This window comes from Diabrotica undecimpunctata, chromosome 8 (assembly GCF_040954645.1).
Source record: "Diabrotica undecimpunctata isolate CICGRU chromosome 8, icDiaUnde3, whole genome shotgun sequence".
In the NCBI taxonomy this organism is placed as follows: domain Eukaryota; kingdom Metazoa; phylum Arthropoda; class Insecta; order Coleoptera; family Chrysomelidae; genus Diabrotica; species Diabrotica undecimpunctata.
In genome coordinates, this window is record NC_092810.1 from 79,230,159 (window position 1) to 79,248,733 (window position 18,575).

Consider the following 18,575-nt stretch of genomic DNA (forward strand, 5'->3'; position numbering starts at 1 on the left):
CAGACGTCCAAACCCACCATAACTTAGCTGAAGATCTTACTAACTGTACAGTTGATTTTTTCCGAAATAAGTCAAACAGTAGCTGTTTAAGCCAAGAAGAGATAATAGATTTACTTGAAAACACCCATGGAGCTGCAGATCCGCTTAGTATTGCTAAAACATACACGGAAGATATCGAAGGATTAATAGATCTCCTAAAAAAACTTCACCCAGTGCTATCACAAAGATACTTGAAAACACGATGTACAAGACTAAGGAAGAAACTTTGTAAACTACAGGATGACTATTCCTCTACAGATTGCAGTGATACACCTATTAATTAAAAATTCAAGTCCATAATTCAGTGGAATCTGAACGGGTTTTACACCCATCTAGAAGAATTTAAATTACTAATGTCCAAATTCATACCGTCCATAATATGTCTACAAGAGACACACTTTAAACAGCAGAAATTTTACAAACTAAAAAACTACACACCATATATTAAAAATAGACTTAATGCAAACCAGGCTAGTGAAGGGACAGCTATTTATGTACATAACCAATATGATTCAGAAATAATTGATTTAAATACACAATTAGAGGCTACAGCAATAACTTTGAAAGGACCTCAAAAAATAAACATCTGCAATATATACATTCCTCCTGGTACTGATCCTTCAGCTCGCGAACTATTAGACCTTTTTAATCAAATTCCTCAACCACGAATTATTTAAGGTGACTTCAATTCACATCATGTTCTATGGGGATCAAATAAATCCGATAGTTTAGAGCGTAAAATCGAACAAATTATAACTAAACTTAATCTCAACTTACTTAATGATGGTAGTTTTACAAGATTTAATGTCTCTACAGGTGGTGGTTCAGCAATTGATTTAACTTTATGTGACCCAGTTTTACAACCTGGACTGTCTTGGCAAGTCACATCTCATCTACATGGAAGTAACCACTTCGCAATATTAATAACGAATAACAACACAGCTCCCTCTTCCGCTCCGTCTAATAAATGGCATCTAAAGAATGCCGACTGGTCTTTATATTCTTCTTTAATATCTCGATCCATATCAGAGCTAAGTCCTCCTAGTGATGACCGTGCAAATATTAATTCTATAGTTTCCAATTTTATTCAGCTTATAACAACAGCTGCAGAATTGTCCGTAGGTTTTATAAATTTTCCAAAAAAACATCCTCCAGTCCCTTGGTGGAACCAGGAATGTAAGATGGCAATCAGAGAGTCAAAAAGAACTTTTTACAAATTTAAAAAATTCCCCACACTCCAAAACCAACTCGAATTTAAGCAAAAGCGAGCCTACTGTAGATATATATTGAAGAAAAGTAGAAAAGAAGCATGGAAAGCGTATGTCTCGTCCTTAAATTCATCTACTCCTATTTCCGAAGTTTGGCAAATGATTAATAAAATGAATGGAAAAAAATCCTTCAATACAATCCATTATATAGAACAAAACAATCTTACTTGCTCGACGAAAGAACAAATAACTGCTATACTTGCTGATACGTATCAAAGACACTCCAGCAATGACATTATCTCTACAAATTCCATAATACACAAACAAAATTTAGAGAACACTTATATAGATTTAGAAGATCATACTAATTCTCCTCTTAACGACGAACTCTCAATGGACGAGTTACTATATTCATTAAACTGTACAAAAGATACCAGTCCTGGACCTGATAATATTCCAGTTGCCTTTTTAAAATCATTACCCGAAGAAGGTAAACAATACCTTCTAAAAATTTACAATTTTATCTGGACAAAAAATGTGTTTCCTGATAGTTGGCACCAGTCAATTATTATTCCAGTCCTTAAGCAGGGAAGAAGAAAATCAGACCCGGAGTCTTATCGACCGATCTCGCTAACACGTTCGATATGTAAAATTCTGGAAAAAATAGTAAGCAATTGACTACTGTGGTATCTAGAAGACAAACAACTTCTTACCCCTATTCAAAGTGGTTTCAGGAAATCAAGGTCTACTTTAGATAATCTAGTTGATATAGAATCCGAAATTCACGAAGCATTTGGATGCAATCAAGAGTGTTTAGCAGTTTTCTTTGACATAACCCATGCGTATGATACAATTTGGAGAGCCGACATATTACAAAACTTATCCAGATAGTCAATCAAAGGTAACATCCTTAAGTTTATAAAAAATTTTTTAATATTTCGTGAGTTTAAAGTTCGTGTAGATAATGTTTGTTCAGAGCCAACAACACAAATTAATGGTATCCCACAAGGATCTACACTAAGCGTAGTATTGTTCCTTATTGCGATTAATGATATCTCTAAATCCTTTAGTTCATTAATAAAAGCACGCTTATATGCTGATGATCTTGTCATATTTTCTCGAGGGAAAAATGTTCTAACACTTACCAGATATATACAAGCCGCTATCAATCAACTAGAAAATTGGTCAGAGAGATGTGGTCTACAGATATCTCCAAACAAAACAAAAGCAATTTTCTTTAGCAAGAGCCCAAAAAACATTATACTACCACCTAATCTCACCTTATACTCGTTACCTATTACTTATGTTGAATCAACTACCTTCCTAGGAATGAAACTAGATCAGAGGTTAATCTGGAAAGATCATATTTTTCATCTTCGACAAACAACTCAAAATGGTCTAAATTTATTGAAAAGCATATCTCACAAGCAATGGGGAGCTGATTTCCAAACACTCGTAACTGTCTACAGAACTCTAATTCGTTCTAAACTAGATTATGGCGCAGTTGCTTATAATTCAGCCAAAGCATCAATACTTAAATTACTAGACCCAATACACAACACAGGAATAAGAATAGCACTGGGAGCTCATCATACTAGCCCAATTGAAAGTTTATATTGTGAATCAGGTGAACCTTCCCTTCAACTAAGAAGAAACTACCTCAGCCTTGTGTATGCTGCTAAATTGTCAGCCAATCCACATATACCGACATTTAAAAACACGTTTGCTGACAGATTCACATCGACATTTAACACCTCACAAAGATTAAGTCCCCCGTTTTATATTCGGATCCAAAAAGTACAAAATAGTTTAAACATACATTTTCCTGAGACATACAATGTAACTAACCTTAATCATCAACCTCCTTGGAGAATACAGCTGCCTATTTGTGATACAAGTCTTACTATCAATAACAAATATGACACACTACGTAGTATATTTAAAAAGAAAGCAGCAGAGAAATTAAACTACTCTCATAACATACAAAACTCTTTGATAATAACTGACTCTTTAAGTGCTCTCAGCTCTATGAAACAGTTATACACAAACCATCCCATTCTATTGCTTATAAAGTCAGAACTAATGAGATGTCAAGAAAACGACCGATTTGTTAAATTCCTTTGGGTTCCGTCACACTGTGGTATAACTGGAAACGAAAAAGCTGATCAGTTGGCCAGGGAAGCAGCAGAAAATCCACAATCAACATTATTCACTAAATGCGTTTATAGCGACCTGAAGCAATATTTTAGAAACAAAATAAGCGAGGAATGGCAACTACAGTGGAACAATTCTGAGACATCCGTGAAAAACATTAAGCAAGAGGTAGCTGTATACAAACTCCCATTCAAGCGACGAGACCAAGTATGCATCTCTAGATTACGTATAGGCCATACGAAGTTAACACACGATTACCTTCTAAGTAAAGAACAAATTCCCATGTGCTACAGTTGTGATTGTGTAACTACAGTGGACCATATGCTAGTGGACTGCCCTTTGTACACCCTAGAACGACTTCAAGCTGGATTACCCACTTCATCCAAAGAGTGCTTAAACGGCTTCAATAATGACAAAACTATAAACTTTTTACAAAATGCAAGACTAGTTCACAAAATATAGTGTAACATTATTAACATTTATGTAATTTATTGTACCATGCTAATAACCCCTAGTGGTTGAAGCAATTTTGTAAATAAAAAAAAAAGGTACAAAGCAGTCCTAGCATCTGCTAATGATATTGATCTTATAAGAAACTCTCTCCCGTCCGCAAACGACATCTTCAACAAAGTGAAGAGAGCATGAAAAATGTTTCACTTAAAATCAACAAAATAAAAACCAAATACAAGCGAATCAACAGAAGAAAGCAATTCAATACATCTAGATAAAATATTAAAGTCAACAACTATAATTTCGAAAGTATGGAACACTTTAAATATCTTAGATTAATAATCACGGTTAATAATAATGTCACTAAAGAAATACAAAGCATAATTCACTTCAGACCTATTTTAAAACATGAATGTTTTTTAAAACAATAAGACCAAACATATTATATTATGTAATAATTGTAATAGATATGTTGGCTAGAATCAAATTACCATAAAGTCACAGAAATATTTTATCTGAGTAATGACTCACTACTGATTGCTACGTTACGTTATACGATACATTTATAGTTAAAAGCGAAATTATTAGGTGTTATGCCATGTATAATATATGTGTATCTATAAAGTATTATAGTAAGATATTGAATTTCCTACATTTAAAAATTGAAATATTGAACTTAGACAATAAAAAATTATACTTTTAAGATTGATTTATAAATTATTATAATTTAAATTTTACTACTTTGTGAAACAAATATTGTACATCAAAAAACGTAGCAATCGAAACATCGGAACGTACATTTATATATTAAATTTTTCAGTGTCAATGCATTAAAAAAATACTAATAAATAAAAATGGACACTCGGATTTTCCAAGCTTATAACAGACACTAACTTAAGTTTAAAAATAATTAAAGCAAGTAATATAAATTACCAACATAAAATATTTAACTACATTAACCAAGTATTTGTGAAATTTCGGGATGACTAAATTGATTAATATTTAAATAAATTTCAAGTTCCAAAACGTACCTGCTGTAAAATTTAAAAATCTACGACTAATCAAATTATTGGCAACATCGGAGGAGTTTAGTTGTGTACGCAAAGAAATGTATACGGATCCCAAAAGTGTTTCAACCTATTACGGAGTCCACTTAATCCGACGTGTTGGTCGGAGTCCACATACAGCGCTACCCAGATAATAATATACACGGTGTATATTCGCCTGGAGTTAGTATAATACCGTTTTAGTACGGGGCCCACATTAACCGCTAGATCTATATATATATATATATATATATATATATATATATATATATATATATATATATATATTTATATATATATATATATATATATATATATTTATATATATATATATATATATATATATATATATATATATATATATATATATATATATATATATATATATATAGTAAACTCTTAAATATTGGGGAAATCTGCAAGAAAGACTCTAATGTGTATCAATTGTTTCGCCGAACGTTTTCGCCAAAGAGAATTAATTTGGCTTCTTCAGGGCTGAAAGAGAATAAATTATAATTAGCTACCATATATTATTTATTACATTATTGATCTTACCGTAACTTAGAATTGTAGAGTTAGAATATTAAAAAACTTTGCTAGTAACATAGTGGTGTTTTTTGTTACTATGTGCAAAAAAAATTTTTTTAAAGTTTGAAATGTATGGTAGCTTTGAACTTGACACGCAAAGGCTTACCCAAGGTTAATCGAAAAACCCAATGTAACTACATTTAAAAGGAGGTAAGTCTTTGAATTGTCGGCAATAACTAAATTTTTGATTTTTAGAAAGTTTAAAAGTGAGGTTCTGTTATAGCCAGAACGCAAGCGCTGACAACTTCATTAGTTTTTATGAATCTTTATGTCGTTAAGATTCATTGGTAAAAACGAATGAATTTAAATCCTAGTATAGGGAATTATTATTTTGATTTTTTTTATTTAATTATATTCTATTGTTCATGTACTATTGCATCTTATTGAGATGTATCTAAGAAAAGCAAGGGAATGTTATATATTTTTTTGTCAATGAAAATTAATTATAAAGGTATGTTAGTTGTTAATGGATATATCAGTCAAGTTAGTTATCTGTGATATAGTATTGTTCTTGGTATCTGATTTAAGTAACAGGTGGTATATATCGCTTAGATTCTTAATGTCACTCTTAACATTAATGGAGAAATCGTTAAGGAAAATATAAGACATTTCAATGAACTCTCTTTTAGATTTATTGTTCTCACGGTGGAGAATTGTAGTGTTTGTATAGTCCATGAGATGACCAGTGGAATGGACATGTTTGGCTTATGCACAACGGTCAGGGTGAAGTCGAGAATCACTTTTGTGTAGTGTAATACGTGATTTCAATAATTGAGATGTTTGACCGATGTAGGAATTGTTGCAAGAGAGACATGGAATGTTGTAGACAATATTACTAAGCCTATCTATGGGAGTCTTATCTTTTATCTTAGAATAAAGATTATTAATTGTTAGGGCTGATCTACAAGCCACATTAAGTTTAATGTTGTTATTATTATTGCCAAAGCTATTTTCAACACTTTTCAGAATACTTGTTAACCCCGGAGTGATATCTCTGAAATATGGCAATGAAAAATATTTGTTTATAGGAGTATCCGAGACTGGGTTCCCACTTAAGACATCAGGATCAGCATTGTTAGTCGCGAAGGAAGGTGAAATATCTTCGTCATGGATAGTATTAAACAAAATCTTATGAACTAATGGTGTTGGATAAGCGTTTGAAATAAAAAGTTTCTGTAGGATTTGTAGGTTTTTTGTATGAAATGAAGGATCTGATAGTTTTGTTACTCTATTTTTCATCTGTTTGATTAAGTTGACTTTGGTAGAATTATTATGGTATGAGTTGTAGTTAAGGTATCTACCAGAATGGGTCGGTTTTTGATACCAATCTATTTTGATGTTGTTGTTTTCCCTGATCATCCTTATGTCGAGAAAGGGGACGGACCAAGTACCATCTTCCCTCTCTATAGTGAACTGGATGTAGGGGTCATAACCATTAAAAGTATCTAATAGTTCATCTACCTTGTCATTGGGTATATCCAAAATGATATCATCAACATATTTTTTAATAAATGGAATATTAAAGGATAGTAAAGGAATGACTGAGTCTAATACATAATCCATAACGTAAGTTGCAATGATAGGAGAAATCTTAGCTCCCATAGGGGTACCGAAAGTTTGTTGATAGAATTTATCATTAAATGAGAAGTAAGTGTTATCAAAGAGAAATTCGACGATGCTGATGAATCTGTCGTAAGACATGGAACAACAATCTCTAATACGGTCCCAGTTGATCTCTATTGATGTCAAACATATTCCTAGATGAACATTGCTGAATAAGGATACAACGTCAAGGCTAACGAGGACATAATTTGATGGTAGTATGTAGCCATTATATTTATTTACCATCTCAAAGACATCTTTAATGTAATCATGACTTTCATATTTCAATATATATATATATATATATATATATATATATATATATATATATATATATATATATATATATATATATATATATATATATATAGATGTAGCGCTTTATGTAGACTCCGACCAACGCATAGGATCAAGTAGGCTCCGTAATACGTTAAAACATTTTTGGGATCCGTATACACCTATTCGGGTACAAAACTTAGCTCCTGCAATGTTGCCAATAATTTTATTAGTCGTAGATTTTCAAATTTTACAGCAGGTATATTCTGGGACTTGAAATTTATATTAATATTCATCAATTTAGGCATCGAGGAATTTCATAGATACTTGGCTAATGTAGTTAAAATTTTTATAATATAAATTGTTAACCGACATATAATTACTTTTATGTTTAATAGGCAAGGTAGTAATTTATATTACTTGCTTTAATTCTTTTGAAACTTAAGTAAGCGTCTATTATAAACTTGGAAAGTTTTCATTTTTATGCATTAGTATTTTCTTTTAATGCATCGCACTGAAACATTTATCATATAAATGTACGTATATCGAGTGGAGTTTTCGTGTAACAGTTTAAGAAAGTAGTAGTACTCTAATATTTGTTACCACATAAAATTATAGAAAACTCTGTACAGCAGGAAGATCTTAGTAACTTTCCGATTGCTACAGTTTATGACGTGCAATATTTGTTTCATAAATTAATAAAATTTAAATTACAATAATTTATAAATTACTTTATAAATTGGTCACTTATGTTAATAGAGGTCATCGTGAGTGCAAAAAGTAACAACGAGTACGAAAGATATCAGGCATCAGGGGTGGTATTTGTAAATCTAAATACCGCTTACGACACCTTAAATTAAAGGGAATTTCTATAAAAACTATATGACATCCCCTTAGATAATAAACTCACTCATTTTAATATATTAAAACTGCTGTACATAGAGATTCGCGGATAGCGGGTAGGAACTCCTTTTTGAACAGTCCTATCAGGGAAAGTGAATCAATCCCTGCCTTCCACAGATTCCAGGTGTTTCCTGGCCCGGGAAACTAGTACCTGTTAAGGGTCCCTTCTCCAGGGTTATGGATGAAGACCACACCGGCATCCAGGGCGGAGAAGAGGGTCTTCACAACGGTCTGGAGGGCGGAGGTGGCAGCCCAATGGTTTTAGGGTTTATATAAAATCGAACCTGGAAAGCGGTAGCTGGTCTTTCAGTATTTGTATTAAGCGGAAGTCATGTAGGCCAGAACGGTCAATACATAACAGTACCCGGTGCGGTGATAACCACTTAAACAGCGTATACACAGCGGTGTAGAAAGCCAAGGGAATGACTACTACACTATTTTTCCCAGGTTTATCAATATAGCTGAGGAAAAAAGCTGTAGAATAGGCACATGGAATGTGCGGAGTTTATATGAACCCGGAAAAACACAGAATGCCATAAATGAGATGAGAAGACTGCAAATATCAATTCTGGCTATTAGTGAAATAAGATGGCCCCGATCTGGTCAATGCCATGTGGATGATCATGAAGTGTATTATGCAGGAGAAGACAGTAATTATCATTGTAATGGTGTAGGATTCATAGTCTCAAAGGAGGTTAGCAAATGTGACAGGGCGATATGCCAGGTATCTGAACGGGTCATAATGATTCAGTTGAACGCGAAACCCAGAAATATAAATTTAATACAAGTGTATGCACCGACAGCGGAAAGTGAACTGGAAGAACTTGAAAAGTTCTACGCCGATGTAAAGACTGTCACTGACCAACTCAAGACTAGAGATCTTACTATTCTGATGGGTGACCTTAATGCTAAGATAGGAAAAGGGAGACAAAGTAACATTATTGGATGTTATGGACTGGGCGATAGAAATGAAAGAGGAGATTATTTCTCAGATTTTTGCAAAGAACATCATCATCATCATCAATCAGCCCTGAGTTGTCCATTGTTGAACATAGGCCTCCTCTAGACTTTTCCATCTGCTTCTGTTCTGCACCTCTGCTATCCAATTGGTCACGATTCTTTTGAGGTCGTCGCTCCACCGCGTTGGGGGTCCTCAGTCATGCAATGGAGGTTAACGGTTGTTGTCACATTTTCGTATATATTTCGAATAATATTTGCATACCTGTGATCTATTCTGCATTCTGATAGTGCGTTTAAGATAGCAACTGTTTCGACTGTGTCAAATCCTTTGTGGAAGTCGACAAAGATAAGAGCAAGGGGTCTGTTATATTCGATAGACTTTTTAATTAGAGTTTTAAGGCATTGCAAATGGTCGTTTGTTCCGTGTCCCGCTCGAAATCCTGCCTGTTCTTCTGATTGATAGAAATCGAGTTTTGCTTCTAATCTGTTTGTCAGTATTCGAGTAAAGAGCTTGTATAGGTGGTTAAACAAACTAATTGGCCTATAGTTTTTGAGATCTGATTTATCCCCTTTTTTGTGGAGGAGGATTGTAACCAAATTCTTCCATTTACTTGGAATGTTTTTACTATGCAGACATAGATTAAAAAGTGTTTGGATTTGGGACATCAAAAGTGGACCTCCTAGTTTAATTGTCTCAATGACTACACCATCTTCCCCCGGAGCTCTATTATTTTTCATATTTTTGAGGCCATGTTGAATTTCCTCTCGTGATATATCTGGTATATCCTCCGATCCTACATTATGTACCTTTTGTATTGGTTGTTCGATGAGCTCTGGAATAACTTGACTTTTATATAATGTTTCATAGAAACTTTCCACTATATGTAATATGCTTGCTCTATCTGAGATAATATTTCCATTTTTGTCTTTAAGTTGGAAGATTTCGTTTTTGCCATTTTCCATTTTTCTCCTCAATGCTTTCATGCTTTTGTTGTCTTCTATAGTTTTTATAATTTTCTTGTTGTTGTATTTTCTAATATTCCGTCTGATGGCTTTAGAGATTTCTTTATTGATGCTGTTTATATCTTGTGAGTCAACATTTCCTTGACTTCTCAGCATTCTACGGTCTTCCATTTTTTGTTTCGTTTCTTTACTAATTTTTTGTTCTTTTCCATGTTTAGGGTCAGATTTTTCCTGAGCTTGTGTTAATGTATCTACTATTTCTTCGTTTAGGTTATTTACGTCTTCTCTTGTTGTATTGAGAAATCTCTAAATTGATTTAAGACTGTAACATCTTTGACTATATGTTTTTTGTCAGTGATGATGAAGTCGATCTTATTTTTTGTCTTACCATCGGGGCTCTTCCAAGTTCATCTTCTATGGATCTTCTTATAGAGCAAGCTATTCATTAAATATAGATTGTTTTCTAATAGGAAATTTAATGGTATTTCGCCCCTTTCGTTTCTACCTGGTGTGCCAAAATTTCCGAGGGCATTTTCAGCTGGGTCAGTGCTTATTCCTATTTTGGCATTAAAGTCGCCACATATTACCGTAAAATGTTCTTGGTCTTCTGAAACAGCTGTGTACAAGTCATCATAGAACTGTTCTATTTCTTCGTCAGCGTGACTCGATGTTGGTGCATAGACTTGAATGATCTTTATGGAGTAACGGGTGTTTAGTTGTAATTTTGCAAGTATAACTCTTGTGGAAACTGCTTTTACTGATATGATATTCTCAGCTAGTTTTTTATTAATAAAGAGCCCAATACCTCCATTCCCATCGTTTTCTCAGACATGATAGAAAATGTGACCGGATTTTAAAGTGGTTAGGCTTTCTCCTTTCCTTCTGACTTCAGCGACTCCAACAATGTCCCAATTGATTTTATTAAGTTTAGATTCCATTTCTATGAATTTTTCTTCTGATAGCAGGGTTCTTGCATTGAAAGTTGCAATTTTTAGAGATATATATCTGTTAGATGGTTTTCTAAAATATGTCAGAATTTTGTCCCCCCAGAATCCGTGGGACTGACTGATAGTCTATCAGTGTAAGATTCTGAATTTTTCTTTCTACTCACCTGGGGTAAATCCGTTTTTGTATTTGTATCTGACATAATAAAGGGGTAATAGCAATTAGAACGGCACGCTTGCTTTGCGTGTTGACGAGTTTTTAGTTCAGCCGCCCATTATGGGTACAGGCGCTGTTGACAACCGCCCAATATAGGTCAGACGCTATCGGTTTGATTTTATACCATCCCTAAAATCCAGGGATGCCACTTCCGCCATCCACGTCGTACCGAAGATCTTCTTCTCCGCCGTGCCTACCGTTGTGGTCTTCACCTGTATCTCTAGGTAGGGGTCCGTGTTATACCCCACAGAACTGGGTCCCGATCTGGACTTGACCATCTATTCACTCCGGCCTACTGAAATGATAGATGCTAATCCCCGCGACATGGACGCGCCAGATTGGAGTTACCCACGTAAGCGACAGAGAAGGTGGCTCTGTGCTCCGCAAAGAACATAACCTATGTATAAAGAACACCTTTTTGAAACTACCTAAACGGAGATTATATACATGGAAATCTCCAGCAAACACTCCCCGTAATATCGTCAGAAATCAAATTGACTACATAACTATCAGTGAGCGTTACAGAAATGCAGTAAAGTCTGTAAAAACTCTTCCTGGTGCCGATGTTCCATCTGATCACAATCTGTTGTTAGCAGAAATATAATTAAAACTTAAACGGATAAAGCAACAACGATCCTATAACAAACTGGATATGGATTTTAATAGAAACAATAGCCAGATGATTGCAAACAATTTAGAGAGCAATTTTGAGAATTATGAACAACAGGAATCCATCGAGGATCATTGGAACCAAATCAAAACGATTATAAGCAACTTAACTCCAAACTTAAAAGAGAGCAGTAAAAAAAGCAACAGTGGATGAACGATGAGATTTTGAATTTGATCGAAAAAAGACGCAATTTTAAGAACCAAAGCGTAGAAATGTATAAAGTAATTAATAAAGAGATAAGGACTAAAATAAAATCTGCAAAACAAACATACTTCGAAAACAAATGTTTAGAAATTGAAGAATTACAGGGAAAACATGATTCATTTAATATGTATAAAAAAATAAAAGAACTGACAGGTCAGAACAAAAAACAGGCAAATAACATCGTTGATAGAGACGGAAAACTGACTATCACTAATTCGCATAAAATAGACAGATGGAAAGAGTATATTGAGGAACTGTTTAGTAATGAAAGGCCCGAGCTTGAAATTAACGAAGTAGTTACAGGACCTGACATACTATGGACGAAATTGAACAAGCAATACGATTAGCAAAGACCCGAAAAGCGACGGGACCAGATGAAATACCGAGTGAAATAATAAAGTGCTTCCAAAGTTCAGGTAAAATATCTCTCCTTCATCTGTTTAATAAAATTTATAAAACTGGCTATATACCAACGGATTGGCGGCTGTCGATTTTTGTGACGATACCTAAAAAAGCAAATGCAAAAAGATGTAGTGACTACCGAACCATCAGTTTGATGAGTCTCAAATCTCAAAAATCCCTCTTTTATACCACTTAAAAGAACATAGTGAAGAATGACGGTACGCTGATCTATATCAGGTGTTAAATCAATAATTAGAGAGTAAAATTTCGCTTTCTGTAATTTGTTCACTCTTATGAGTTGCAAATATTTCAATACAATAGAAATAAATTCATCACATTGTAGGGATAAATAATTTATTATACCAATTTTGCAGTTAGATTGAACTCGATAAATATTCCAAAGCACGTATTTAATTACCATTATTTTCACACAAAATCATTTTTACCACGAAACGTTAAAGTGTACGAAATAAATTTGATTGTCGCTACCATAGGTAAAAGTACTTCCCTTCAATATATTTTTTTCAAATATTATTTTTAAACACGTGCATAGTAAATAGGAATGGGAACAATATACCCTCGCTCAACAGTATGAATACAGCATATTGGCACGTATGTAATATAATCCAGAATATATTACATACTAAAAAATACTATGTCTAAGTAGCCATTGTCAAGATCAATAGCGCCGATATAGGTAGTTAAAATTTTGAACACTTATTTTAACTGTTTATTATACATATAAACGACTTGTGACTGAAATTACAAACTTATTTACTCTGCATAAAGAGACTCTTTATTACCTACAGTTATTAGTACACAAATCTGATTCGAAATATCGTCGAATAGTATATAAAAATTAAATTTTTCATAAAAAGTAAATGATAAGCCATTACTTAAGGGGTCAAAAGAAGGAGGTTTCACGAAGATTAAAGTACTAATGAGACCATTGTAATCGGACGTACACTGGGGAATGATTAACTAATTAATCGTCTAATTATTCAATCACCCGTTTAATATGATTTTGTCAAATCGAACCTTTTAGAATAACCTATTCTAATTATGTTTATAAAAATTGAGGGCATATCTAGAGATAAAGAAACTTTACTTCACTAAAACTCATAGGTAAGACATGTGTCTAACACAAATGTGACGTATTTCTAGTGCAGATAAAACCATGTGATAAATAGAAAAGTGTTATCTTTGCCGGCAAAGAAGCAAAGAAAAACTCAAAGTGAGAGAGGAAAAAACCAGTCGGCCGAGAGAACTTTTCAACGATGTTGAGCTTGGATCTACCATCTACATCTCTCTCTCTCCAATGGCGCTACAGCCCAAATCGGGCCTTGGTCTCCTCCAAACTATGCCTCCAACCTTGTCGGTCTCGCGCCGATCTTCTCCAGGTTCTCACGTCTAGCAAATTTTGCGCGTCCGTTGCCACTTCATTCTCCCATCTTTTCCGTGGCCTTCCTTTTGGTCTTTTGCCCTGCATTTTACTATCAAGGGCTCTTTTCGGCAATCTTTCTGTCTCCATTTTTACTAGATGACCAGCTCAGCGAAGTCTCTGAAGTTTAACGAATTCTGAGATCGGTGTCTCTTTGAACAGTTGGTAGAGTTCATGGGTATACCTGGATCTTCATATTCCGTTTTCGTTAATAGGTCCAAATATCTTTCTTAGGACTTTTCTTTCGAAGACTTCCAGCTTTCTTTTTGTCTCTTCTGTCATCACCCATGTTTCGCATCCATAACATACTATTGGTCTGATAATAGTTTTGTATTTTCGATCTCCAGTGTTCGTTGTTGGAGCGAAACACATGATCGAGTGAAAAATAAGCTTTGTTTCCCTTTACTATTCTTCTTTGAATTTCTGGTTCTTCTGTTCCATCCGTGTTTAATGTAACTCATAAATATATGAACCTTTCTACCGTTTCAATATCGTCCTTTAATTCAATTGTGCGTCTGTTTCCCCTAGCTCTTGCCTGTGTTAACTTTTTTGTCTTTTAAATATTTATTTCTAGTCCGGTCTCTTTTGCCTTTGATTTTAATTGTGAATATATTTCTGCCGCCTCTTCTGTTCTGCGAGACATGATGCTGATATCATCGGCATAGGGCAATCTGTATTGATTTATTTGTTAGGAGATTACCTCTTCCAATAATCAGCTGTCTTATCACATATTCCAAGGTCAGATTGAATAGTGTCGGTGCCAGCCCGTCTCCTTGCTTTAATCCTTGGGCTATCGTAAAATTTTCAGTGAGCTAATTTTGGACTCTGACAGTTGCTATTGACGAATCCTTTGTTGTTTTTACCAGTCGGATGTATTTTTGGGGGATATTAAAGCTCTGCAATATCTGATATAACTTGTTCCTATTAATTAAGTAGTAGGCTTGTTTGAAATCTATGAATATGTTGTGGACGTCAATGTCATATTCTCACGATTTGTTTAAGATTTGTTTCACTCTGAATGGTTGGTCAGTTGGAGATCTTTCTTCTCGGAAACCGGTCGTTTGTTTAGTATGTAAGTAAAAATTTTGTACGCCGTGCACAAGAGGGTTATGCCGCGATAATTTTCGCATTTCAGTTTATCCCCTTTTTTATAAATTGGGCATATAATCCCGGTTTTCCAATCATTAGGGATCTTTTCATTATTCCAAATCTTGTTCATGAGCACATGCATTTGTCCTACTAGGTGATCGCCACCTAATTTATATAGCTCAGGGGGGACGTTGTCAATACCTGGAGCCTTATTGTTCTTTTGTGCTCCTATTGCCTGTTTTACCTCTTCCATCGTTGGGGGTTCTATATTTTCAGTGTCTCCCTCATTGTGATTCTTGTCAATATGATTTGCGTAGATATCTGTACGCCTGTCTTATATTGTTGCTTTGAACATTTTCTTCCATTTTCTGTATATTCCGTTTTCGTATTTTCTTTCCTCTGTTCGGAATATTTTATCTGCCCTCCGTCTTGAATCTTGGTAACTTGCCCTTCTTTCTCTGGTTCTTCTTTCCATATATTTCTTGTGATCTTCATTTCTTTTCTGTATGGCCTTTTTACACTCGTCATTGAACCATTCCCTTTTTCTATTTTTCTTTTTCATGCCTATGATTTTTCTTGCTGCGTCAATAACTTTTGTTTTGATTTCTTCCCAATGTTCTTCGGTGCCTAGTGCTGTTAGTGTTATTTCTCTTTCATAGTTTTGTTTGACATCTTGTTGTTTAAATTTTTGTATATCTAGCTGTTTGGCTTTTCACGTTTGTCTATCAAGACATGATCAATTTGGTTAGTGGTTGTTCCTCCAGGCATAATTCATGTCGGTATGTGTAAATAGGTGACGATAAAAGAAAAGCTTTCTGTGATCAGTTAGGTGGTAGATTTAAAAATATTCCAACTAAGAAATGACTCATAATAGAAGGTAACTTCAACGCTAATATAGGCTAATTAGACAGAGTAAATGAACATATAGATGGAGGATACGGCATTGGAACTAGAAATAACGCAGCAGATAATATACTGGAATTAGCAGTAGCACTAGGTATGGCCACTGTTAGTAAATGCTTTTAGAAGAGAGAAAGCTAACTTACCAACCAATAGAAATATTAGAAAATCAGTTTAAATTCATGCAAGGCAAATCAACAACGGATGCAATTTTTATCATAAGGCAAGTAATGGAAAATTAATGTTAGAACAGGTGAGGGTAAGACTGATAAATTTCATTTAAGAATAGTATTGCATCAGGGGTCAGTGCTAATCCCTTATCTCTTCTAATTAGTGTTGGAAAAATTAACGAAAACATGTCAAGGAGATATCCCATGGTGCCTGATGTATGCTAACGATGTTTTGTTAGTAAGAGATAAGGAAAGAGAATTCAATTAATGATTGAGACAATGAAGATGGGCGCTTGAGCAAAATAGTACTAAGGAAGACAAAAACAGAGTATCTAAAGTGTGCATTTAAAAATTAACTTCAACTTTACTTTAAATCACGTTGTAATGTTGACTGGTGAAATTATTGAAAAAAAAAATCGGTTTAGGTAGAAATCTAGATTTGATGTTACAAAGCAATGGGGAAATAGATGGAGATATAGTAGACCCAAATAAGAATGGATAAAATGGAAAGAAGCAAGTGATGTCTTGTGTGATAGAAACGTTCTTACGAAACTGAAAGGTAAATTCCATAATACGAATATAAAACCATAATTGGACAGTTAAAAAAATAAGAACAATGAATGCATTTGAACGAAATGACAATGCTTAGATGGATGGGTAGCTTAAAAGGAAAATATTAAATTAAAAATTAAAATATTAGGATATCTAGGCGCAGCACCTCATCTATGCAAAAATGGGGAAGCATAGGTTACGATAATTAGGGCATGTTGATCGTCGACACGAGAGTCATGCAATACATAGGATTCTGGTTTTTCAGGTCCCAGAAAGTAGTAGGAGAGAAAGACCGAAAAAGAGATGACGGGAAACGAATAAGAGAAATATGTATATGAAAGAAATTCATCTTGGTATGGCGAAAGATAGAAAGATATCCCTGTATATAAGGATAAGGCGTAAAGGGATAAAGGCAAAGAGAATGGTGATGAAGAATCAGTAAATATGGTGATACTTGCATATATACATAATTTTTCAAAATAAATGAATCGCTTATTTTTATTAATTATCCGCTACTCGAGTTATTCAAAATATTATATAACAAATTGTTCATATTTGTTAAATCAGTAATGTTAAAACTGTTTGAGAAACACCTAGTTAAGAACCACCTTAAGTTAATGAAACCAATAATAAAGGAAAAGAGCTGATTCTAAACCGATAATTTTTATTCGGAGATAAAAAATATCCTATGATTAATTGAATATACAGAATTATCGGTATAGGTAACTAAGTGAGAAACTTGTTGAGAAATACGTTTTAGAAAAAAAAATTGTGCTAGTCTTTTTTGACATAGCTTAGGCCTTTGCTAAAGTATAGCATGGGAGTTTAACCTGCAAATAGTATACCTAAATGGTCATAGTTGGAAATAACACTGTCATACTCACAGTATTTGACAAGAGCAAAGTAGCAGCAAAAAATTATAACTGTTATTAAATAAAATTCATATGTACTTAAAATTGGAAACCTAAACTAAATGAGTCCAAATTATTGAACGTCAAGTTTATACATCTGAAAATCTAAAATATTAATTATACAAAAAACGATGTCTAAATACCTTATGCATCTTCCACAAAATACATGGGAACTGTACTTGAGACTTCTATAGTATATGTTAAAAAAAGGGAGGAACTCAGAAAAGTTATCAGAAAATGTATTCGCAACTCCTATAGTCATTAACTTGGTACTGATATCCCTGCTCCCCGACTTTAGCAACCAGTCACCAAAGCATTAAAACTGCTACATTCATGCTTCCTATTATCCAACGATTAGCCAGTCCAGGAATATATGCATTATTATGGTACTGATATTGCTGCTGCCCCTCATAAGTAAGTAGAATATGCAAGGAAGTTTTTGTCAATTTAATAGGGTTTTTGTGTGTTACAATATAATTTCTTCGAGAAAGTAAAAAATATCTATCCGCTGTCCTGATTTATTCTGTAACCTCGGAAACCTTTTTTGGATGGTGCTAGAAAGGTCACCAATGGAGACACTGCGGACGGCAGCCAGATGGTTGGTGGAGAGCGAGTCGTGGGTTCGAAACTAGCTTTTGAAACCAGGAATGGGTCCAACGGACGAAATAAGTAAATATACGATAAGAGCTATTGGAAAAGACACAGAAATGAACAAAAAGATAGATGGGTAAAATTACCAAAGATAAGATAAGATAGGGAACAGGGCGCCACTTAATTTTTTGGGGTTTAAGGAGAAAATTAAGAAACCTTAGAAAAGAAAAGAGATAAGGAAAGATATTTAGGTTGAGAGATCAAACCCAAGAAAAGATATCACAGTTAATTACTA

General features: G+C 34.1%; 1 protein-coding gene across 1 annotated transcript in view; it reads right to left on the reverse strand.

Annotated features, from left to right (window-relative positions):
• Window positions 1–361: 361 nt before the first annotated feature.
• LOC140448921 (uncharacterized) overlaps window positions 362–18,575 on the reverse strand; it is a 108,320-nt gene continuing 90,106 nt past the window's right edge. Inside the window, exon 2 of the mRNA XM_072542054.1 lies at window positions 362–436. Coding sequence (XP_072398155.1) covers window positions 362–436 — 75 coding nt within the window. The remainder of the gene's footprint in view (window positions 437–18,575) is intronic.